Source organism: Nelusetta ayraudi, unplaced genomic scaffold (genome assembly GCF_046127955.1).
Source record: "Nelusetta ayraudi isolate G7.1 ecotype Tasmania unplaced genomic scaffold, CSIRO-AGI_Nayr_v1 ptg000048l, whole genome shotgun sequence".
NCBI lineage: Eukaryota > Metazoa > Chordata > Actinopteri > Tetraodontiformes > Monacanthidae > Nelusetta > Nelusetta ayraudi.
In genome coordinates, this window is record NW_027466098.1 from 8,705,524 (window position 1) to 8,730,280 (window position 24,757).

General features: G+C 46.0%; 1 protein-coding gene across 1 annotated transcript in view; it reads left to right on the forward strand.

Annotated features, from left to right (window-relative positions):
• dscaml1 (Down syndrome cell adhesion molecule like 1) overlaps window positions 1–24,757 on the forward strand; it is a 92,087-nt gene that overhangs the window by 65,583 nt on the left and 1,747 nt on the right. The window contains exons 10-34 of the mRNA XM_076036110.1: window positions 255–533; window positions 1,157–1,285; window positions 1,389–1,568; window positions 2,981–3,186; window positions 3,661–3,757; window positions 3,891–4,019; window positions 4,140–4,307; window positions 4,821–4,891; window positions 5,329–5,569; window positions 8,440–8,586; window positions 9,386–9,541; window positions 12,318–12,457; window positions 15,391–15,544; window positions 17,255–17,372; window positions 17,499–17,662; window positions 17,740–17,838; window positions 19,989–20,177; window positions 20,639–20,767; window positions 21,059–21,217; window positions 21,322–21,477; window positions 21,768–21,798; window positions 21,953–22,071; window positions 22,177–22,329; window positions 23,676–23,870; window positions 23,980–24,288. Coding sequence (XP_075892225.1) covers window positions 255–533; window positions 1,157–1,285; window positions 1,389–1,568; window positions 2,981–3,186; window positions 3,661–3,757; window positions 3,891–4,019; window positions 4,140–4,307; window positions 4,821–4,891; window positions 5,329–5,569; window positions 8,440–8,586; window positions 9,386–9,541; window positions 12,318–12,457; window positions 15,391–15,544; window positions 17,255–17,372; window positions 17,499–17,662; window positions 17,740–17,838; window positions 19,989–20,177; window positions 20,639–20,767; window positions 21,059–21,217; window positions 21,322–21,477; window positions 21,768–21,798; window positions 21,953–22,071; window positions 22,177–22,329; window positions 23,676–23,870; window positions 23,980–24,288 — 3,918 coding nt within the window. The remainder of the gene's footprint in view (window positions 1–254; window positions 534–1,156; window positions 1,286–1,388; window positions 1,569–2,980; window positions 3,187–3,660; window positions 3,758–3,890; window positions 4,020–4,139; window positions 4,308–4,820; window positions 4,892–5,328; window positions 5,570–8,439; window positions 8,587–9,385; window positions 9,542–12,317; window positions 12,458–15,390; window positions 15,545–17,254; window positions 17,373–17,498; window positions 17,663–17,739; window positions 17,839–19,988; window positions 20,178–20,638; window positions 20,768–21,058; window positions 21,218–21,321; window positions 21,478–21,767; window positions 21,799–21,952; window positions 22,072–22,176; window positions 22,330–23,675; window positions 23,871–23,979; window positions 24,289–24,757) is intronic.

Below are 24,757 nucleotides of genomic sequence, written 5' to 3' on the forward strand. Positions count from 1 at the left end.
GGCCTCACTACAGGTGAAAGAAAGGGACAAAAACGATGAGAATGTGATTAAAAAAACCGTATCGCGGTTAACGCATTATTTCTTACACCACTGGCTTTTTTTTGTTGTTGCCTCTTTCGTTGTCTCTTTCGCTAACATTCTTTCCTCCCATCGTTTTGTTTCCCCTTCACCTCCGCTACCCGCCACATCTTGCCCTTTCCGTCTTCTCCCTTCCCCCATCAACTGAAACTCTCTCCCTTCGCCCCCCTCCGCAGTTCCGCCGCTCATCCAGCCGTTCGACTTCCCGCCGACGTCCATCGGCAAGCTGATGTACATCGCCTGCGTGGTGTCGTCCGGCGACATGCCCATACGCATTGCGTGGCGCAAGGACGGCCAGGAGATCGTGGCCTCGTCGGGCATCACCATCGACACCAAGGAGTTCATGAGCTCCCTCCAGATCTCCAAGGTGTCGCTCAAGCACAACGGCAACTACACCTGCATCGCCAGCAACGACGCCGCCACCGTCAGCACCGAGAGGCAGCTCACGGTCACAGGTGAGGACGGAGAGACGAAGGGAAGTCTCGTCAAAAAACACTGCACTGAAGTGCTTTAAAAGGTTTGGAAAGGTTAAAAAAAAACAGAGAATCAGAAACGTGTCCCAAATTTTCTGGCAAGAATTTCTCAATGGAGAATTTTTTTTTTTTTTAAATGAGGATGAATGATTCAACATTTTTACCTCATATATGCCGATGTACCATTTTTATGTCCTTTATATTTATTTAAATAAGGTTCAGTTGCATGTTTTGTATGTTTTGTTGGAAATAAACATTTTTAAATGTTGCTGTTCATAATGTCAACAAGTATGTGTTTATGTTTTGATTCCAGAATATAGAGTGGAATACGGGTATTGGTATTATAACACAATGCACAGGTCCATTTTGCTCTTGCTGAGTATGTGTATGATTGCCAGTGTCATTTTTAAACACACTGGGGTTTCACCATGTTATGGAATCTTTAACTTAAAGTGAGATTCCCCTTTCCGATATGATTTTGATCATTAAACCATTGAAGGTTTGTAGGAATGTGGCACTTGTGATAATCTTCTGTAAAATGGAGAATATCCGAGTGTGTAAACAATAAAAAAAAATCTTGACTTTCTTGTTTGCTCTTCCTCCAGTGCCTCCTCGCTTCGTAGTGCAGCCCAACAACCAGGACGGGATCTACGGGAAGGCGGGCATCCTCAACTGCTCCGTCGATGGATACCCTCCTCCTAAGGTCATGTGGAAACACGCCAAAGGCACCCTGGGTACTTGAGCCGTCTTGCAGCGCTGCTGCAAACTTCACAAACAGTCTCTCATCGTCTGTGCCAATCGTCAACTTTCCTCCTCTCGCCTCTCCTCTCTGCCCAGCTGGCATCGGCAACCCGCAGCAGTACCACCCCGTGCCTCTGACAGGCCGCATCCAGATCATGAACAACGGCTCTCTGCTCATCAGACACGTCCTGGAAGAAGACCGCGGCTTCTACCTCTGCCAGGCGTCCAACGGCGTGGGCTCGGACATCAGCAAGAGCATGGTCCTCACCGTCAAGAGTGAGTACGCTCGACTTACAGTACGTGTGCAAGATTCTGCTTCACTTCCCGAACCAACCTCAGCGAGGCCGTCAGGACGCTCCGCTGCCCTTTTGCTTTATCAGTCCTTACACACACACACACACACACACACACTTCTGCTAAGTGTGTCAAACCAATGAGGCGGCTCGCACTACTTCCCCTGCGCTCCGTGGGCATAAAGACACACACACACACACACACAGACGCGCGCCAGTGTGCGGTGATGAACTGCTGGAGCAAAGGTGACCGTGGATGTAACGGCGAGGCAATAAAGAGCAGTGGGAGAGAAAGAAAAATGTGTAAGTGTGTGTGAGGGAAGTGAGAGAGAGAGAGGGGCGGGCGGTGAGAAAGTCAGCACCTGAGCGATTGATCCCTTGGCCCCCCCGGGAGCTGTCTGCACACAATCAAAAACACTTTGAGCTTAATCATTATCTGCAATCAATTCCTTCATCCTGCCCTCGCTGTCAGTAACGCCCCGCGTGAGGCAGCGAGGCAACGTGGACATGCATAGGGAATACACACACACACACACACACACACACACACACACACACACACACACACACACACACACACACACACACACACAAAGACGATCAATGTGAGCTCGGGGTGAATATTACAAAACAGATCCTTCTTTTTCTGGTTCCCGTTTGACGCGCGCAACATCCGCACTCGATGTAAACGCAGCCGCTAGATTTGTATAAAAGTCCCCCCCCCCCCAACACACACACACACACACACACACACCGCCCGCCGCACCTCCCCACGCCCCCACCCCCCTCCCCTCCTCCGGTGTTAGTGTTATCGATTGAACCGTTCCTCTTCTCTGCCTCCTTCAATTCTGCCTGTTTTGTTCAGCGGGGAGAAAGGTAAAGGCGAGGGGGAGCGCGGGCGGGGGGGCTGAGATGAATAAGTGATGGAAACAAAACAGCGGAGCCTCTTCTCGCATCGCCGTGCGTGTGTGTGCGTCGGCCAGCGAAGATGAAGTGAGTCGGCGGTTTTCTAAGAGGACGGGCGAGATAGAGGAGGGGTATCGCTTTCACCTCTTCACGCAGCCAGACCCCTTTGTTAAGTATTGGAGAATGAAAGAGGAGGTTTATTGACTTTTCTTCATTGATCATAGCTCTTCATTACTCCACTGCGGTGGAACTTGGCCACTCAGAACTCCGCCTTGTTTAACAGCCAGCTGTGCCTCTTCTCCCTTATTCCATCACCCCCCCCCCACCACCACCACCACCACCACCATCGCCGCCGCCTCCTGACGTCCCTCTCATTAACCTGCAAACCGTCGCCATTGTTACCTGCCTCCCACACCTCCGCTGTCTCCGCCTTCTTTCCATCATCGCACACTCCATTTCCCCCGCCCCACCCACACTTCTTCCGCGCAGTCCCGGCCATGATCACCAGTCACCCCAACACCACCATGGCGAAGAAGGGTCACGTGAAGGAGCTGAACTGCACGGCGAGGGGGGAATGGCCCATCATCATCCGCTGGGAGAGAGGAGACACGGTCATTGACCCTGACCGCAACCCCCGCTACTCCATTACCACCAGTCCCAACGAGAAAACGGATGAGGTGCTGTCCACGCTCAAGGTGAGACGACGTTATGACGGAACTGAATCTCGCCTGTGTGTTCATGCAAACCAACTGTTTTTTGTTTGTTTTTTTATTCACAATGCAAACTAAACTCGTGCTTTCTTGCTCTGTTTTGATATAAAGCCCATGACTCAAGCGGGTATTAAAAGCCATTTTTGGGTGCTAATGACTAAAACTGCATTGACAGAAGCAAGTAAGCATTAGCCTGATGCTAATTAACCAGACGAGATGCAGGGAGAACATGTTTGCAGAGGCCTGCAGAACATTTTGCACCACTTTCACCCCCGAAATTACACTGCGTTGAGTGATCCGCGCACCCTGGCGGTGTGAGTCAGCGAAGTCCGCCGCAATCAAGAGCAAAGTCTCAGATGACCGCTTAACGTCGGAGTACTTCTCCGGCTAATTTTCCCAACTCGGAGACAAAGGGGGCCGGTCTCCTTGATATTTCCCTTTCTGCTTTTCTTCAAACAGTTGAAGCCAGCGGAGCGCGAGGACTCTGTCTTCTTCTCCTGTCACGCCATCAACTCTTATGGAGAAGGACGAGGCCTCATTCAGCTCACCGTTCAAGGTGACCACGGCCGCCCCGAACTCGTAAAAGCGCCGGCTGCGCCTTCCTCTTCTCATATTGACTCAACGAGCGCAAATACTCCCCACCCAGCTTATCATCCGGGATTTGTGTCTCGGTGTTCATTCATCCTCAGAGCCCCCAGACCCTCCCGAGTTGGAGGTGCGAGAGGTTAAGGACCGCAGCATGAACCTCCGTTGGACGCAAAGGTTCGACGGAAACAGCGTCATCACCTCGTACGACATAGAGTATAAAAACAAGACGGGTGAGTCTGAGGTTTATTTTGGAACATTTCAAACAGGAAATGGCTCCAAAGTTGCAGCTTCATAATGACGAACCTCTCTGTATTTTGTCTGTTCTGTCATTGTGTGTCCGACTTTGACAGACTCCTGGGAGCTGAAGCACGCGACACGAAACATCTCCCCCACCAACAACCAGGCCAACATTGTGGACCTTCACCCGGCCTCTGTCTACAGCATCCGCATGTACTCCTACAACGTTATAGGCAAGAGCGAGGCCAGCAAAGAACTCACCATCAGCACGGAGGAAGCGCGTAAGTCTGCTCTCAACAATGTTTTTCTACAGTTAGTAGCTGCGTTTCAATGAAAAAAGTTATTTCTAAAATTTCAAGAAAGTACAATTTCGATTTGCAGGTGTTTCCATTGAATGGTGTGAGGCTTATGCGCCTCACACCATAACTGTCGTAAAATCTCGTACCGCGAGATTTACGAGAATTACTTTTGCTTTTGTTTTATTTACGTTGGTTTTCTGTCAATAATGGTTGGTATATTTTTTCTCTTTGATTACTTGTAAAACAATATTCAGTTTCCTCCTCCGTCCACACATGAGAAAGTGAACTGGTCATGTGACCACGTTCGTCACGTCCGGTGACACGTAAATGCGAAAATACTGTTTCCATGACACTCTGTATCGGTGGTATTCTAGAGGTTTTTCAAAATGTATGTGTTTCTATGAACAGTTTTATATTGCAATATTTTTGTTTTGCGCAATTCTAGGGGTAATGGAAACGCAGCTATTGACAGTCGCTAAATACGTCTTTCTACAGAGCCAGACGGCCCTCCGATGGATGTGATCCTGCAGCCAGTGACCTCTCAGAGTATCAGAGTGACCTGGAAGGTGAGGCAGTCGACCAACCTTTGCCTTCACTTTGCTTCCAGTTTGAGCTTTATTTGTTTTTGCTGCCTGTGGCTTGCCCAGATCATTTTTAGCCTTTTGATGTCTAAATTTGCAAATGCATGAGGATAAATTTAAGGTCCATCGTGCAAAATCTGGCTTAATTTATGATTTTTGTATTGGTAAAAGCTCAACATACTGCCCATAAATACATTAATGAAAGTATATACTCACAGTACAATAAAAGTAATTCTGGTTTTCCTACCCTTGGATGAAGCATCTTGCTCCTAGTTAGCTGCCATCTTTCACTGCCATTTAAGGAAGTCCACCTGACACTTGGCCTAAAAACAAAACACGCTGTCAGGTGGGCTTCCTTCAAAATTTCACACACTGGACCTTTAAATAAATCTCTTTCTCCATTTCTGCCCCGTGTTATCCAGGCTCCTCGGAAGGAACTGCAGAACGGTGTCATCCGGGGTTACCAGATCGGCTACAGAGAGAACGGGCCGGGCAGCAACGGCCAGTACAGCATCGTGGAGATGAAAGCCACTGGAGACAGCGAGGTCTACACCCTGGACAATCTGAAGAAGTTTGCCCAGTACGGCGTCGTCGTCCAGGCCTTCAACCGAGCCGGCACAGGGCCGTCCAGCTCGGAGATCAACGCCACAACTTTAGAAGACGGTGAGGATCCCAGTGAAATGGAAATGAATGATCGATCAACCGGTTTAATACAAACGTACTCTCACTCAACCTGCTGTTTAAATTTTTACTCTCCGTCGTCTTCAGCTTCAATTCAGACGCACTTCCCTTTTCAGCTTTTCTGTTTCTCCCCGCTGGCTGCCTGCTTTCTGTCAAATCACGCCGCGCCTTTGTAACATAAATGACTGCGTTCTCCTTATTCTTTCGACACAAATACCAAGGACACTTGTGCCGTCAAAGACAAGTCGGCAGCACTTCAGAAGCGATGAGAAGGTACCGTCATGGATGCTCATGGAGGACACGTAGATGTGCCAGACAGCCAACTAGAGAAAATCACGATCCTTCCTTAGCTTAACAATCTCAAACACTTCTACAATATTAATATGGGAATGCAGGGTGAGGATAACTACAAATATATAAAAAAGTAAAGATAAGACCTTTTTTTTTTTTTTTTTCAATTCGCTCAACAACAAATTCAGTAACGTGGATATATATCTGTTTTTCACTTATCAAAGGAAAACCTTTTTTCTTGCTGCTCTATTTACTCATATTGCCAAAGGCAATGTGGACAGTGTTTGTACCTTCCCGCTCAGTAGGTGTTGCTGGGTGCACTATGTGGAATATCATTGCTGGAAAAAATGGTAATAAGACAGACAGCATGTCCAGTGAAAAATCAGTCAAACAGCTAGACATAATTTGTGAATCAAGAAAAATCATCTGTCCTCTGTATTGTTTGTGTAAAACTGGATATAAAGATCATTATCATCAAGGCTGATGGCTCGGGGATCCTGATTGTTTTTCTGTTTTTGTTCAAATGTAAAAATATGAATATTTTGAACCTGAAAACTAATTTTACTATTATGTTTTTGCATTTCTAGCATTTCTAATATATTATTTGGTTGAGGACATAAGAAATCCCCTTATGGTCCCCTTAGTGACAATGAAGTATATTGTATTGTATCGTATTGTATAGTGGGTGAGATGAAATTTGGAAATTTTTGTTCCATATCATCCATTTTATTCCATCAGCTTTAATTGTAACATTATTTACTGTACATTTGGTCTGTTCGTTGCATGTCACCTCTGTGTGTTAACACACACACACACACACACACACACATAGAGTCCACAGTTGGCCGAGCCCGATTGGTCCAGAGCACGCCGAGCCTTCTCGCTCTTCCTTGTGGTTGTCACCGTGGCGACAGTAATATTGATGCCTATTTATGATAATAGTGATACCAACAACCATACTAAAAATAATGATAATTAGCCTGTCTGTAAATCTGTTTCCCTCTCCTGCTCCCTTTGCTAACTTCCTGCTGTAATTACCCACAGCTGAGCACATTGTCTCTGCAGCCTCTTTGCTGTCCTTCCCTTGCCCTCCCTCCTTGAACAACACTCCCCCCCAACAAAATAATATATAAAATCCAGAGTTGCCTCTCTGTTATGCCTTTGTGTTAATCACAATTTTCCCTTCTCAGACTTGTTTTTGCAAGGTTATTTTATACATTAGCAGCCTTGGTCCTCCTTCGTTCGGTTTTATTTCTTTGCCTTTTATCCATTTAAGCATATGTAATCCTTGTTCTCGACACTTAAACACCTCTTTCAGCCTTTCCCTCGCTCGCCATTTTAGTTCTTATTTCTCCTTGGACTGAGAAAAGATGTACTGGCCTGTTTCTCAGCCCTCTAATTATTTAGACTTGGGAGCCCGAAGGTTTATTCATGCAAAACCTTGCTTCAGTTTTCTAATCCTCCTTCCCTCCCTTCCTCTGTCCTCCTCCTTACCTCCCCTCTCCGCCAGCTGCAGAGAGATTCTGCAGTGGACTTGGCCCGCTCGCTCTCCTTCATGGCTCCCCCGTCTTTCACGGGGGGCTCTCTTCCTCTCTTCCTGCCCGCCGCTCGCTCACAAGTTCACTTCTGTTCAAGTCAACACTGCGCGTTATTCACAGGCTGAAAGACTAACGGTCAGCGGTAGCCAAGCGCAGAGACACCTGGAGCCGGCGGGGACAGAGGGAGGCTTGTGGAGGAGAGAAATGGTGATTGTAGAGAAGCGCCTATACATCAGACAGGACGCGGCAGGAGCTTTTTTATCTGCTCTGAGCTTTTTCCACGGCCTTCGGATTTGTTGCAGAAATGCCTGTTAGAGAGGAGCCTTGTTCATTTAGCAGTTTGTTCTTGTGACTCGCTGATCTCAGTGGCGCTTCTTTCAAAAATCAACGCGAATATAGAGGCCTAGAGTAAAAAGAATAAAAATTGCATTTAGAAATGCAGTCAGTTTTAACACAGTCCACAGCATATACTTCTAGAAAAATCTGGTTGATTTTGGTACTTTCATGCCTTCTTACAGGAAGTTTCTAATGGATCAGTTCCTCCTCAGCCCCCTCGTAGGGGGATATATTATTCTTTTTTTATCAGAATGTTTCAACTATGCTTCATTCTGTACCTCAATTCATCTGTGAAAAATGATCGATTCCCAAGGCCTTTTAGATTGATGCTGAAGGCCCAACTTTCCTCGTCTAAGACCCGGTCCCCACCTGCTGTTGCTGTTGATGGGTTTCCTCATTTCCTCAGCAATTTATTTGCTCTACACTCAACTAGATTCTTAAGAAGAGGCTCCGTACCTGGTTTGGTGTCTTAGCTCTACCTTTAAAACCTGTAGTTATTGCCTTTTCATTAGATAGCTAAAAAAAGTTTTATAGGTAAAAAAAGAAAAAAAAAAGACAATCAATCTCATCGCCATACATAATTCAATCATGAAGGAATGTCCTGGTTATGTATGTTAATCTCCATCGAGCAGAAAGTGAGTGCATAATGTAAAATGCTGATCTCTCCGTCTCACTGTTTGCCCTCAGTGCCCAGCCAGCCTCCTCAGAACGTGCGAGCCATCTCAGTAACGTCAGACGAGGCGGTCATCACGTGGGCGGAGCCTCCCAGGCTGACGCTGCATGGCGTGCTGAAGGGCTATCGCGTCGTGTTCTGGGCCGTCTTCCCAGACGGAGGTGAGCTCATTTCTGTCTTCTAGCCGAAAGATCCACTGCATGGAGTCTGCAGACGTTTCTAACAAGTTTCTTTCTCGTGTGTCAGACTGGAATATCCTGCAGCTTTGTTTTTAGAGCATTACTTTGAGAAAACACGGATCTTCTGAAGAGAATTGCAACAAAAAAAAATGCACAAAATTAGACATGTGAAGAGAATACATAGTCAGTGTTTAGGCCATAAAGTCTGCACAATATGACACATTTCTTTTAGGTGGAAGTCATAGATTCTGGTGGCTAGGAGGTGAGAGTCGATAATAAATGTCACAGAAAATACAAATTACAAGTAAACTCTCCAGAAGTGAGAAAAGTTCTTTCGCTGGTCCTGTTTTCTGTTTTTTTTTTTTTTTTTTCTTTTTTTTGAAGTGATAATTAATAATGTGAGGCTGCTCTACTGGAGTCCTGGACGAAAATTTGGAATCTAAAAAATGGGAGCCTTAAACCATAATTTGAAATTATCAGTCCACTGTGGTCCATTTAAAATTTTCCCCCTGTCAATTTATCTCTCACATTGGCGCTCTAGCCACAGGTCTTGGAATAGTGGCTTACGTATATACTATCTGACTTAATGCAACGTGCAAAACACATTTGGACCCTTTTTTTTTTTTATCCACTTGCACTGTAGACATCAATGTTTAATAACATTTCTACAACAATACTTGGTTACGGTCAACATCCATCCACAAAAAGACGCCATCGCAAATCATATTTTCCACAGATTGGTCACGGCTTTTAACGTCCCGCTCTCTTTTGTTTCGAACAGAATGGGGTGAAATGCAAAACATCACCACCACCAGGGAGCAGGTGGAGCTGCGGGGCCTGGAGAAGTTCACCAACTACAGCATCCAGGTGCTGGCCTACACCCAGGCAGGAGACGGCGTCCGGAGCAACGTCCTGTACATCCAGACCCGTGAAGACTGTGAGTGACTCGCTCGTCTTTGGATGTTTTTTTTCCTTCGATAAAACGCTCGGCGGTTCCGGTGATCTGTAGCTGGCTTTGGTCACACCTCGGGGTTTTTTTTTTTTTTTGTTGTTTTGTTTTGTTTTTGTTCCTGGTTTATGCAGCAGGGGCAGAGGGAGGAAGAGGAGGAAGAGGAGGAGGGGGCTCTTTGTAAGGCTGAGGTTGCTGATTAAAACCTCTTTGTGCTCTAAAGTGCTATTACCAGTGCTAATGAGAATTAAGAAGCCAAAAAGCATGAGTGTGTGTGTGTGTGCGCGCGTGTGTGTGTGTGTGTGGTTTAGGAGCCTAAGGCTGTAAGTCTCGGCGAGTGAATATATGAAAGTGTTGGCGGGGATTAAGCCTTTGTGTGTGTGTGTATGTGTGTGCGCGCGCGCACACGTGCACGCATACGTGTACAGTATCTTCACGCTGGTGTGGGCTTAGGAGATGTGTGTGTGTGTGTGCGTGCGTGTGCGTGCGCCATTGTCTGTGCATGAGCGCAGTTGAGCACCCAGGACAAGGAGAGGGATTAATTCTTTGTGGCTTAAAGAGAATTAATTTTGTGCTTACACTGGTGGGCTGTGGATTACATCCGTATCCGCCTCCTCCTCTCCCTCCTCCCCGGGGCCAGGCAGAGGAGGAGGCAGGCGTCTGGAGATGGAGAAGATGAGGAAGAGGGAAAGAGAGGGGATGGGGGGGTGGCAGAGATTCGGAGAAGTGTCATTTTCAGAGAAGGCCTTTATTCTCTTTGCTCGTCTGCGTTTGTGTGAGCCGGCCTCGCTGCGAGAGCTCCTCAAATGTGTGTATGTGTTTGGGGGGGGGGGGCGAGCTGGGTGTGACTCTCTCTCTCTCTGTCTCTCTCTCTCTCTCTCTCTCTTCCGCTCTCTTCCTCTCTCTCTCTCTCTCTCCGCGGGTTAACGTCGGGTCCAGAGGCAACCTCCTCACATGTGTCCACTCTTCTTTGGCTCTCTCTGCCTCAGACTTCCTCTCGCCTGCGGTCCTGTCTGCAGCATATGGAAAAAGCATTTACAGCTGATTTGTGCAAACAGACACATTCTCAACCCACGATCTCGGCCGCGGCTTTTGAAGCACAACGGCACTACGAGGCAACGAGCACAAACCTTTGAAAAGACCGGCGTGGGTTATTGCAATTAGCCAAATAAACGGAATGCAGTATGTTTTCTCCTGTGTACTATAGAATACAGCATTTGTCAGCTGCCCATAGTCGAAATGGTTTGAAATTTTGCATTTGTTGTTTGTTACTGAAAGACTGTAATCCTCATACAAAGGGGAATAGTGCAGTAACTGCAGAATGTGATTGTGTTGGCTGTGGTGTGAGTGTTGTGTGGCATGTGTCTTTTTTAGTATGGTTTTCAGTAATTATTGCTCTTTTTTTATACGATGCACCGAAGGAAGGCACCTTTGAATGTCGTTGTGCTCCCGTATAATGGCAATAAAGAATTCAATTGAATCAACATGAAATTGGCCTCAAAACCAGTGAAGAGGCTGATGCCTTCACTAGGGGTGTTGGTGTCTTTCTTCCCATGACAACGATGCAAAAATAAATTGTCCATATTGTCAGCCCAACATTATAGTTGCCTAAGACGTGGTTTAACATTTTTGGAAAACAAGAAAAAAAACACTTCTTTTTTTTTTTTCAAGCACATTGGTGGGTTTTTTTCCAGATATCCCAATTTTGCCAAAAAATGACTTAGGCAATTATAGTATTAGGCTAACGATATGTTAATGTGGTGCAATAGTGGGGTTTAGGTATCGAGAATATCAGGGCAGAAAGACTTGAAGAAATTTGAAACATATCCACATCAATCTATGTATAACCTAATTGCCCCTTGAATTTTCTAAGCTGACTTTGCAACGAACTGGCCGCTTGTCCAGTGTGTAACCCCGCTGTTGCCCCAGGTTAGCTGGGCAAGGCTGCAGCCCCCCCTGTAGCCCCCCTGCAGCCCTTCCCCCGTCCTTGATGAGCAGCAGAAAGAGGTTGAATGGATTCTCCTCAACATCGCTGTTCCAACAGCTTGTCTTCGTATAGAGTGACACCTGAAGCCGAGACACAAAGCAAGACATTTTTGATAGAATTGTATTTGTTGTTACCGTGATTTAGGAGTTTTGTTTCCTCACATTTTCTTCCAGTAATTCAGGTTCAATTTAAAAGTGTGTTGGTCAAAATACGCCTTTACCAGCTGGTCGTACTCCAATAAGGAAGACAAGGTAAAATTTAGAGAATGACAGTCTTGAAGGACTGGTATTGTTTTATATTTTTATATGCGCCCCCCCCCACCACCGCTAACGTTCATTCAGTTCATTCATCACAACAAAAATAATCAAGGTCAGGAAACAAAAGATGGGTTTTTGAAGAGCCCAAGAATTTTCTTGCATTTTCCGAAGATGTCTGGACGCCTGAAGGCTTTGTGCTTCTGTTTTTTTTTTTTTTTTTTGTCTTCTTAAAACCCGGCAACAAAATGTTTTTCTCTTAAATTGCACAAAAACCTGGCATGCTGTTGTCTGAAAGAGACTGGAATAGTTTCTTGCAGGTCGCGTTGCTACACTGCAATTCTCTTATTACGTTCATAGACGCAACGCCTCAATCGCCAGGTCGAAGTAAGATTATGTCGTGAATGGCAAGGATGACATTTAAACCCCACGAGCTGTTGTACCGTTCAAGCTGCGTTCTTCTGGATACTGCACACCCGGGAGGGGGAAAAAAACTAACCCTTTTTCCTTTTAAACGATCTAGACCCCGGACCCCCAGCTGGCATCAAAGCCGTGCCCTCCTCTGCCAGCAGCGTGGTGGTGTCCTGGTTACCCCCACACAAGCCCAATGGAATCATCCGCAAGTACACCATCTACTGCTCCAGCCCCGGGTCCGGCCAACCGGTGAGTCGGGGAGACTTTCAGGAATGGTGGGGGGGGGGTTGGAACCTTCTAGACGTGAGGGAGGCGCTTCTGATGTACACCGTCGCTCCAAGATCCATAGAGGGGGGAGGGGCTCATCTCAAGATTTGTTTTACAGATGTGTGTGTGTGTGGGGGGGGGGGTTTCCATGGTGCAGTCTCAGCAAGAAGCGTATGGCTGCGCGTGTGTGCGGTGCGTGTGTGTGAAAATGATGTCTCTTTATACCGCAGTGCGTGTTCGTGCAATCTCACCCTCCGTCCTCATTTGCATATCTGCGTCTCATCACGTTGCCAGGACAACCTCATCTGTTCATCAAGCGGGGCGGAAAACAAACCCGCCACCAACAGCAAACACACACGCGCGCACACACACACACACACGCTTTCGCAGAAAATTGTATCACTCCATCCATCTATCTATCTATCTATCCATCCATCCATCTATCTATGGAGATAATTACTATGTAAATGAGTGTGACTTGAGAGAAGGGAGGAGGAGTGAGGGATGCAGGGGTGGGGGGGTGTTTGGCGGGAGGGTGGGGTGGGCTGTGGGGGGTCAGACGCACCACATGGGGAGCACTTTTGTTCCTCTTTTCATTATCTTGCTCTATCATTCCCCGGATCACCACTATCTCCACGCCGGAGGAATATTTTAATATCCGTTACAGCAACACACACAGGGCCGTCACTCCTCCCTTCCTCCCTCCTTCTTTCTCTCCCTCCTCCACGTCCCTCCCTCCCTCCCTCCCTCCGTCCGTCTGTCTGTCCGTCCGTCTATTTGAACCTCATCCCGCAGCGCGTACGCAGGCAAACATCCAGGGGGCGGGGGGGGAGGGGGAGGGCGGAAGATGACATTGATGCAGGGAAGACAGGAGAGGGAGATGAAGGGGAGCGGCGGCGGCAGTGGGGTGGCTTCTCCTCGACAGACACTGAAAGGGAAACGCAAGGAGCAGCAGGCCCAGACATAACAGGGAAATGAAGAGAGGGATGATGGCAGGATCGGGGGGTGGGAGTGGGGCTGGAGGGGGGGGGGGGGGGGTTTGGATGGCGCGGCGGGGCACGGATAGGCAACCAGGGGAAAGAAAAAAAAAAACAACCAAAGAAGGAAAAAAACAAAAAGGCAGCGAGTAGATGGCGACGGCAGGAAGGGATGATGGAACAGGGAACAAAGGGAAGCAATTAAAAGCCCCTGTGAATCCCTCCATGGCTGCCCGCTCATGAATGTGGGCAAAGAGAGGGGGGAAAAAATAAAAAAAATCATAAATACTGAAATCTACGTACGCTGTGCAGACAACAAGCCAGCAGCAGCAGCAGCAGGGCTGGGACGCAGCTCGGCAAAGCCGCCGCCGCTAGTGTGTTTTTGCAGGGTTTTTTTTTTTTTTTCTTTCTTTCTTTCTTTCTTCCGTTTTCTTTCTTTTTTTTGTTTCACAGGTTGGCTGCATTTTACAGAATCATTTGGCACGCCCGCCGCCGTCCTCGTTTCATCTCTGCGTGAGCACCTGTCAGAAATGCAAGTCAGAGTCGGGCTGCGGCGAGGCGTTTTTTTTTTGTTTTTTTTTTGGTGCTTGCGGGAGCCCGAGTAGAATTTTCACGGATAAAAATCGCGTTAATGGACGAATCATGTTAATGGCTAAACAGCGACGCGCTCGCACGTTAACTGCGCTTCCTTTCCTTATTGTTCTGGTGTAGATAGGTATTCCTTCTGTGCGTGTGCGTGTGCGTGTGCGTGTGCGTGTGCGTGTGTGTGTGTGTGTGTTGATACCTGGAGTGTGGAAGTTGAGGGAATAAAGGGTGTAATTGGTGGCTTTGTGAACAGTGAGTGGCAGGCGGCAGAAACACTGGGTTTGTGTGTGTGTGTGTGTGTGTGTGTGTGTGTGTGTGTGTGTGTGTGTGTGTGTGCCTGCCTGCCGGGGACAGTGATGTGTATATGTCTAGACAGCAGACACATGGCTGGGTTAAACACACTGCAATTACACATCCACCTCCAGGTCATGTGTGTGTGTGTGTGTCAGTGTCGCCCCTGTGTACATGTTTGTGCACGCTCGTGTTTTTATTTCCTCTTATTTATCCCTTCTTTTTTTTTTTTTTTTGCCGGGCCTCTCCTTCTCTCCTCGCCCTTCCTCTCCTCTTTTCCCCTCCCCTCCCTTCCCTTCCGCTCCCCTCTCCTGCTGATGCCTGCAGTAGATAGGCCTCATTAGTGGATGACTGTTCATGATATCTGACTGACTCATTTGTCTGTTCCCCCCATTGTCTTCCTCTGTCTCATATCTCCTCTTTCCCCTCCCCGAGGAGAGTGGAGGAGGAGGAGGAGGAGAGGGAATAGGCGTCCCCCCCCGCCTCCGATCCAACCATCCTGTGTCGTCCTTATCTCCCTCTTTTCTTCCCTGCAGCCCCTCCATCCTTCTGCCCAACAGTTTTGGCATATCATGATATAATATGCCCCGCAACGGCTGCACCTTCAACCCCATCATCCTCTGTCTCCCCCCCCTGCCCCCCCCCCCCCCCCCCAGTGCTGACTGGAGGAAATAAAACAGGGCTTGGCTCATATTATCATGATGTTCACTCAGTCCTTCACATTATTTCTGCCTCTCCAGTAAAGTGACAGAATGATCTTATCTCGGGGCCCCCCAAGATATTGTGCGTTTGATCCAGTGCAGATTCTGTGCCACAACCAGAACGCAATCAATCTTCAGAATTACTTGTATTTTCTTTTGTGGATCATTATTTAGTCTGGCAAGCATTTTTCCACTGTAAATTGGTTTGCGTTATGTTTTTTGCCCATTAATATATTTAACCCACTACAAATTGATTGCCAGTATTTCTCAGTGATTGATAGAAGGCTGCAGCTGAATTCAGGAAGTATAATAAAGTCAAGTATGAGAGCTGACCTTGTACCCTACTTCTGTGTCTCCTCAGATGCCCAGCGAGTATGAAGCCAACCCAGAGCTTCTCTTCTACAGAATCACCCACCTCAACCACCGGCAGCAGTACCTAATCTGGGCTGCAGCTGTGACCACTGCAGGCCGAGGTAACTTCAGCGACAAGGTCACCGTGGAGCCAGCGGCCAAAGGTAAAGAACTTGGTTGGGGGGGGGGATGTCCAGTGACCTTGACCTAGAAGTAAACTGCGGTGACTGCACTGTAGCAAGAAGACTTTTAGGTGATTCGGACAGGTAGAGACTGGCAGCATTCTGCAAAGCTAAAAAGCAACGCACAGTTTCCACAGAATTGGTGTATTTGATTAGAATGGAGAGAATAAAGAGGGCTGACACTGACTATGTTCGTTCACATGCTACGCATAATCTGACGAAGATCCATATTCTGATTAGGACCTTATTCCAAATACGGTGTTGACATACACAGCGGCCAGATGGGAATATTCCAATTTAGGTGTGAATCAGACGCATTGGGAAGAGAACGCTCTATTTTTCCATGTTTGTGTTGTCCTGAATTCATGTTTGGGCTCTTCTGCATGACATGTTGATGACAACACTTGCTCTCCATCATATGCACAACAATGGAAAATGAGAGCAAGTGGAAATGGCAAGAAAGAGGCATTGTACTGGCTTTACACACCCAAGAGCAACAGCTATAAAACAGAGTATGCGACGCAAACTGCAACACATGACGAATGTTCAGGGAGTAAATCAATCTATGGCAGTTTTGTGAATGGGGCCAGCAAACGTAGCACATTATAATGGCCTTATTCTGATTACAGTGAGAATAGATTTGTCTCTAAATGCAAATGGCTTCCTTGGAATATGACCCTAACCAGGCAGCTATCAATAAACTGCTGTGCCAAACACTTGATAAAGTGTTTGCTAACCTTGTGTCACGTTGCATCAGTTAAGAAGTGGCCATGCTGAGATAAGTTCAGTTCAAAGTCTGTTTAATCCTCCGGGACCAAGTTGGTCAAGGAAAAAAAAGGCAAGTGGGTAGGATGGAAAAGAACCAATAGGAAGAGAGCTAATCAACACTTTGACAATGAGGAAAACGAAGACGGCAGTTAAATCGATGGGCTTGAGATTGAAAGGCAGGAAAAATAATTTTGTTTTCCACCGTGTTATCGTGTTCTGCATCTATTTGTTCCTTTGGCTGGCTGCAAGGGTTCACTACTTTGTGTGTGTGTGTGTGTGTGTGTGTGTGTGTGTGTGTGTGTGTGTGTGTGTGTGTGTGTGTGTGTGTGTGTGTGTGTGTGTGTGTGTGTGTGTGTGTGTGTGTGTGTGTATGGATCGGTGTGTCAGCTGATCGTCAGCTGTAAAAGGCAGTGTCTCCAGGCTTTCCCACTCAATACTTCATTCAACGTTAACATAAGTGCACTAGAGCAACGGCATTAAGACGGCAGGCTTGAGAAAGAAAGGCAGACGGCGGGTGGGGGGGGGGGGGGGAGGTGGTGAGGGTGGAGACAAACTGAAGAGAAAAATGTTCTTTCGCATCCTCTCGGCTTGTTCGGCTTCCTCGTGATTCGCCGGACCATTGTGCCCATTGTGTTGTATTTTAGTGGGTTTTTTTTTTTCTTCCCTCGGCTGTATTTCTCTCCCTGCGCCAAACATATTGGCGTCTACGTTAGCCTTCAACCGTCACATTTCTCTTTTGATTCCAACACTTTTTTTTGGGAGGGGGGGGGGCTCAAGCACATTTGGAAAATGCTTCAAGAGTGGCGCGCATCGACTGATTTGGCTTCATTGTTGTTTCTTATTGAGGTGCTGTGGAAATACCAGGTCTAATGGGCTTTCACTGTTCGGTTTTTTTCCCCCCCGTCTCCGTTCTACTTCTTTCAGCTCCGGCTAAGATCCTCTCGTTCGGAGGCACCGTCACCACGCCGTGGATGAAGGAGGTGCGACTTCCCTGCAGCTCAGTAGGGGAGCCCACGCCCACCATAAAATGGACCAAAGACAGGTGAGAATCCTGTGAAGGCAGATATATTCACAGTTCACTTGTGAGCTGTGAAATAAGCTGTGATTTGGCTTGTTGACCTGTTATGTATTGCTTGATATAAAAAGTCTGCGTTGGATTGTTTGCCAGTGAGGATACAGCCATTCCAGTATCTCTGGACGGGCAGCGACTCATTCTGTCCAACGGGACTCTGGTTCTGCGCTCGGTCAAAGCCGAGGATTCTGGCTACTACACCTGCACGGCCACCAACACGCTGGGCTTTGACACCATCATCGTCAACCTCCTGGTGCAAGGTAGGAGGGCCGCTGTAAAGACCTGAACCCCAGGGTGTTTGCATGGAAGGATTATTGATTTATAAACTCCTCCTCAGTCCCTCCGGACCAGCCTCGGCTGACCGTCTCCACCACCTCCACCTCCTCCATCACCCTGGCCTGGATACCGGGAGACAACGGCGGCAGCTCCATCAGAGGTGAGTGGCTCTGCGCGGCTCTGGATAAGACCCTCCTGATTCACTCGCATGCTCGCGTTTGTCGCTGTGGGAGGTAAAAGTCCTCGGTGGGTTCACGGTGTGTCGGCCCTGCACATGAAGTGTGAAGCGTTTAATATGGATTTACTGTTGATCTCTGAGCTTCAGGCCTCTTGAATGGGACGTACTGCCGGTAAACATGATCTGGAACAGATGATGGACACGATCTGTCTATGGAGTTGTTACGGTATTAAACAAAGAAGCGTATTGCTAATTATTTTAGTTTATTCCGTTTAACTAGGCCTGTTCACAGCTGAACTATGACAGTATATTTTTGCACTTATGTGGAAAAACAACATTAAAGAGGTCAATTTAAATTGTTGTCTTTTTTACATTAGTTTACAAAAAAAAAAAAATCCAAGATAAACGATATAAAAAAAGAAAGTTTGACAAGTCCCAGTGATTTCTGTCAGTCCTGTCACATTTTCCAGTCCCATTCAATATTAGATGAGTATGGAGCGTGTCTTGAAAGGCCCCGACCCAGAAAAAGTGACATCATTTAATTTAGATGACACTGGCAACGATCAGAGGCCAATTTGGCCTCTCATATATATATATACATATATATATATATATATATGTATATATATATATATATATATGTATATATACATATTTTTCATATAAATATATATTTTTCAAGCTATATATATACAACATTCTTTGTGTTTTTTTCACAAGTGCCTGACATTCAGTATGTGGTGATCACCAACAACAGCTGAAAAGATGATTATCTTTTTTTCCATGACATCCCAAAGCATGTTAGTCTACTTTCAAGGACATGTAATCAATGAGAAAATGGTATTTGTAATTAGGAAACTGTTGAAATGTCATGTCTGACATTTCAGCCTCATTAAAAAAGAAGTATAAACACATTTTGAGATGGGCAAATATGCATTTCATGTGATGGCTGACTATTTCAGATTGAATTCAATGAAAGCAAGACACCCCATAAGATTTCCAGATGTGAAAAAAAATTTAAATTTCTGCCTTGAATGCTAGATCCTAAATGTTTGTGCACTCACACTCACACACACACACGTATATTGGTTTATTGATCCCCCCCCCATCCCTTCACATTTTCTCCACAATGTATGTTTGATAGCATTACTGCTGGTTTATGCACGTGAAGATTAGAAGGAGATGAGCATGTTGTGTATTTGAAGAGGAATAAATCCACTCACCGTTCACGGTTGGGCGATCATCGGCCCAACTCCCGATATGCCCGTACGGCCTTTGATAGCAGTCACGGTAGGATTTCTGTACAAAAACATGTCTGGTTCTTGGAAGACTTATGCCTGCTGCACATCACGAATCAAGGCTGTTCCAAAAGCTCTGGTCATATTTAAATTCAAAATAACTGACTGAACTAGTCATGAATGCAAAGTTCAAAGTACTGTTTGATGGTTTATTTAAAAAAAAAAAAAAAAATCAAAAATCAGCATCTCCATAAAGTTATTAGGAAATCAAAGTCTCTACAGTCTCCCGATGGATGGCTGCGTTGTCTCTGGACTTGATACTTTCTACACAGCGGACCAACAACAGAATATACAAATGCATATATATATATATATATATATATATATATATATATATATATATATATATATATATATATATATATATATATATATACATATATATAAAATTATAGATTTTCTTGCATTTATGTGATTGACAGTTGAGAGGGTAAAAAGATGCTGAAAATAATGCTTTACATAACAATATCCAGGCAGGCAGGCAAGGCAGACAGACAGACGGAGGTGGAGAACAGCAAGCGTCTCAGAAGAGGATGCAGTTGCTTCTCCAGAGCAGCTGATTATATAAAACAGTCTCCACATTGCACAACCTCATTTCCATAGCAGCTTAGTCAGCACCCTCTCAGTTTTGCACATCGTAGGTAACTAATGGCGGCAGAGACACTGTCCTCCAATCAGGAGCCGATTTAGGCGACGCTGCACGCAGTGCAGTGCGATACTGCCCTCTGGTGGGGAGCGGTGGTACCAGCGTTAGTTCCAAAACGAGCGTCTCATCCACCAGCAGGTCCTCACGAATCTTTTTTTTTTTCATTGTTATTCTTCTTTGCCGCGCAGGTTTTGTGCTCCAGTATTCAGTCGACAACACGGAGGAGTGGAAAGACGTGTTCATCAGTTCCACCGAGCGCTCCTTCAAACTGGAGAACCTGCGCTGCGGCACCTGGTACAAAGTCAAGCTGGCTGCGAAGAACAGCGTCGGGGCCGGGCGCATCAGTGAGATCATTGAAGCAAAGACCCATGGGCGAGGTAGGGGGCGCCGGTGGGAAGTCACAGTTGTTATCAGTTCAGGCTGGAAAAGTGTTTGAATCCACGTGTTTAGCAAACCAGGAAGAAAGTGGAGTCCCTAAATTGTAAACTTTACAAACCAAAGTAGGGGAAATGCGAGAAGCAACGGAAATTATGAAGAGCATCTTAGTAAAGATTTCCCAACATGAATAAATAAATAAATTTGCCATTTGTTTTTTTTTCTTCTTTTTATTTCACACATACATACATAGAGCGTACTCAAATCCTCACACAGTCACTCCTTACCTCTGAATGCATTGTGGTTATAGCTTTACAATAACATTATCTGGGACCTTTCTCTTTTTATACAAGCAGTTTGAGAATTATTTGAGAATAATTACGGACCATACGCACCCCAAATATACACAGTATCTGAAATAAAAATGCAGGATAATCCTCACATGATCCCGTTTGTTTCACAGAGCCTCAGTTCAACAAGGACCAGCCCGTCTTCACTCACATTAACTCCAGCCACGCCCGCCTCAACCTGCAAGGTTGGGCCAGTGGAGGCTGCCCGATCAGCATCGTCACGCTAGAGTTCAGGCCAAAAGGTGCGTCTGCACCTTTTTCCATATATATATATGTATACACGTGTGTGTGTGTGTGTGTGTTATTCTTTTTTTTTTTTTTTTTTTTTAATTACAAGAGCAACTCCATAGGGTACAAATAAATAAAAAAAAAGTATGCAGTGCAATGCAATGATTTAAAAAGCTACATTTTAAAGTGCAGAGCATCCAGGTACTCATGCGCAATATGTATTTATCAAGGCAGTGAATGCTTCCTGTGGAGGTAAATATGTGAAGCCAACAGTCCCTGAGGTTTGAGGTTTGCATGTGTCGCAGGCACGTGGGCATGGCAAAATATGCGCACCAACGCCACCGTGGACGTGTTCCTGGCAGAGCTGCGCGAGGCCACCTGGTACGAGCTGAAGATGAAAGCTTGCAACAGCGCCGGCTGCGGGAACCAGAGCACTCAGTTTGCAACACTGGACTACGACGGCAGTGAGTCCGAGATTCTTTTGAAGGGACAGTTTGACTCAACTGCTCCGTTTTGCTTTCTGTTTTGGTAAGAAAAAGTCATCGTCTCTCCCGTTTGGCGTGCGCAGGCACAATCCCACCCATCAAGTCGCCCCTCGAGAAGAACGACGACGTGAAGAAGCTCTTCTCCATTGGCTCCCCTGTGATCCTGGTCACCGTGGGCGTGGCGCTGCTCTTCATCATTCGCAAGAAGCGCAAAGAAAAGAGGCTGAAGAGGCTCAGAGGTGAGGAGAGAACGTGAGCAGAGGGACGTGTCTAGAAAATACAGAACTGACACAATAAGGATTTTCTTGTGTTCAGACAAAAAGGTGAAATGTGTTTTTCACCTGAACATATGGCCAGTTGAAACCTGTTGCGTTGGAAAATCTACCTTTTTGCCTGATAGAAAGAATAGCAACTCTTTGATTTAGAGCGGATCTATTACTGTTTTATTATTATTGGGGTTTTTTTACGTTTTCACCATATGATTATAAGTAATAACTGCTTATAATGCTATGCTATCCATTTTCTCCAGATGCCAAAAGCCTGGCAGAGATGCTAATAAGGTGAGGCTGCCTGTTTCTTCATCGAAAGCTGGAAAAAATATCAGTCACGTGACTAGTTTTGTTATTAAAATCCATAATTTTCCCAAAATAAAAAAAAGAACCTACTGTTAATGTTTTTGCCTGTGTTTCTGTGTGGCTCTTCTGTCTCTACCAGTAAAAACAACCGCAGCTTTGACACCCCGGTGAAGGGGCCGCCTCAGGGCCCGCGCTTGCACATCGACATCCCGAGGGTGCAGCTGCTGATCGAAGACAAAGAAGGCATCAAGCAAATCGGTGAGAAAAGAGCAAAGAGCGCGGCGGAGGGCAGAGTTGCTGTGTGTCAGGTGACTCAACCGTTTGTGCTCCGCTGTGGTAAAAGTGAAGGTTGACTCTTTGCAGGTGAAGATAAAGCCACTATACCTGTGACAGACACAGAGTTCAACCAAACTGGGAACCCTCAGAGCTTCTGCACAGGTGTGTCTGTCCACCACCCCGCCCTCATCCAGAACACCGGCCCCCTGATTGACATGTCAGACATCAGACCCGGGACCAGTAAGTGCAAAGATCAAAGCCCGAACTCAGGAGGCTGAAGATCAGGCCTGGCTGCTGCAGAAATGTACTCTCAGAATGTTTATGTGCATATTTAGGAGGGTTTATCTTGATGTTTACAGTGGTAGTTCTTCTAATGATTCCAACAGCTGCTCTCAGGCCTTCACTCAGACCGTCAAAGCAAAATAATATCCATAGAGGACAAACACTCCCCATCCCTCTATGTTAATCTCAGCTTGGTGTTAGTGAACCGAATATTGATTCTGCTGAAATGATTTCATCAATTTTGTGCAGTGTTTTTCTTAATTTAATAAAAATTCTAAATGACATTTTGTGAGGACTGTTTGCAACTTTAAACAATGATTATTCAGGTTATAAGATCTTCACATTTACTACTCTGCTCTTATGTGAGGGGTTGTGTTGAAAGCAAACACTCATTATGCTGCTGACCTTTTCTAGTGACGTTTCCATCCTTCTAGTCTGTTGATCAGTTTTAAAAGCAGACTTCTGATAGCATAACTTAAGCGCAACATTGTCCCAAATTGCACACTGCCAATTTGCACCAATCAGAATTGACAACAGGTTTTGGGTATCACTTACTTGACTTTCTACTATTTAAAACAAAAAAAAGGACACTGCATGGCTGATGAACTAAACGCTGCCCACAGTGTAATTGCCTAAATAAAATGTGCTGGCGCATCGGCACGAACAGATGCTGGAATTAGCTCGCATGCTAACACAGTCACTCTACTTTTGGTACTTTTCACTACAGCTGGTCAGGTCGACTCCCTCTGTCACTCTGACATCGTTGTGGGTTCAGTTGGATTTCTCCTGATTGTACAACAAGCTTAGAGACACTGGGATGTGATTTAGCGCCGTACAAATAAAAGTTGATTGATTGATTGATTGACAGTGTTGTTGGGATTACTCCATAAAAGTAATGCAACTACTGATTACTGATTACTCCTTCATAAAGTAATCAAATTACTTCTTTAACTACTTTGTTTTTAAAGTGCAAATTTTGCAATTCCAATTATTGCCTCTGTCCTCTTAACGTGAATTAATGTTTGCTCCTTGAACACAAACTGCACATTTCACAGAACAAAACTCATGTGCAGCACTGGGGCCTTTTGCACAGCCCATATTGTAAAAATGATTAGAAGATTTCGGGAAAGTAACAAAATCGTTACTTAATGAAGTAATGATGATATAATTACCAGTTTCGCCACAGTAATCCTATTACATTACTCCATTACTCAAAACTTAATTACAGTAGTGGATTACTTAGTAATGTATTACTCGCCAACACTGTTGATTGATTGATCGATCGATCGTGCGTCTCCCCACAGACCCAGTTTCCAGAAAGAGCGTCAAGTCGGCTCACAGCATCAGAAACCGCTACTCCAGCCAGTGGACGCTGACCAAGTGCCAGGCCTCCACGCCCGCCCGAACTCTGACCTCTGACTGGCGCACTGTCGGCTCCCAGCACGGCATCACCGTCACCGAGAGCGACAGCTACAGCGCCAGCCTCTCCCAGGACACAGGTCGGTCCTTGAGGGACGCAGTACAGTTGTGCACGCCAAAGTGAAGAATAAAGAAAGGAAATGTTTTGTTTTTTTCTTCATCGCCCTCCTCCGCTTTTCTTTCCCACAGACAAGGGCCGCAACAGCATGGTGTCGACGGAGAGCGCCTCGTCCACCTACGAGGAGCTGGCGCGGGCCTACGAGCACGCCAAGCTGGAGGAGCACCTGCAGCACGCCAAATTCGAGATCACCGAGTGCTTTATCTCCGACAGCTCCTCTGACCAGATGACCACCGGCACCAACGACAACGCGGACAGCATGACGTCCATGAGCACGCCGTCGGAGCCCGGCATCTGCCGCTTCACCGCCTCGCCGCCCAAACCGCAGGACTACGACCGGGGCAAGAATGTAGCCGTGCCCATCCCACACCGCGCCAAGAGTGAGTGCGCCCCCTGTCTGTTGAGCTCTGCTCTTATTGAACTATTATAATTTTGGTTGTTTTAAAGCAAGGCGACTTCATTTACAGTATATGGCAAATTGCATATCGAGGGCATCTCAATATGCTTTATGTGAAACAAATCATTTCACAATAAAAGATAGAGACAAAAACAAATGCAAACCAAACCAAAACTAAAATATATAAAAATGGAGAGATAGCAGTATAATGAAAAAAAGATAAAGAAATTATTCTAGACTGAAATAGAGTATAAGCCAGAAGCCATTAAATATTGATTTGTATTAAATACAATTAAGGGGACTTAAAGTGTCAAAGCTCAACCATAAGCACATGAGAAGAGAAATGCTTGCAGTTTGGGCTGATTTCAGTTCTTCACTTGTGTGCCAGTGTAACAGCTAAATGCTGCTTCATCATGTCTGCTTTGAACTCTGGGCTCCACGATCTAACCTGA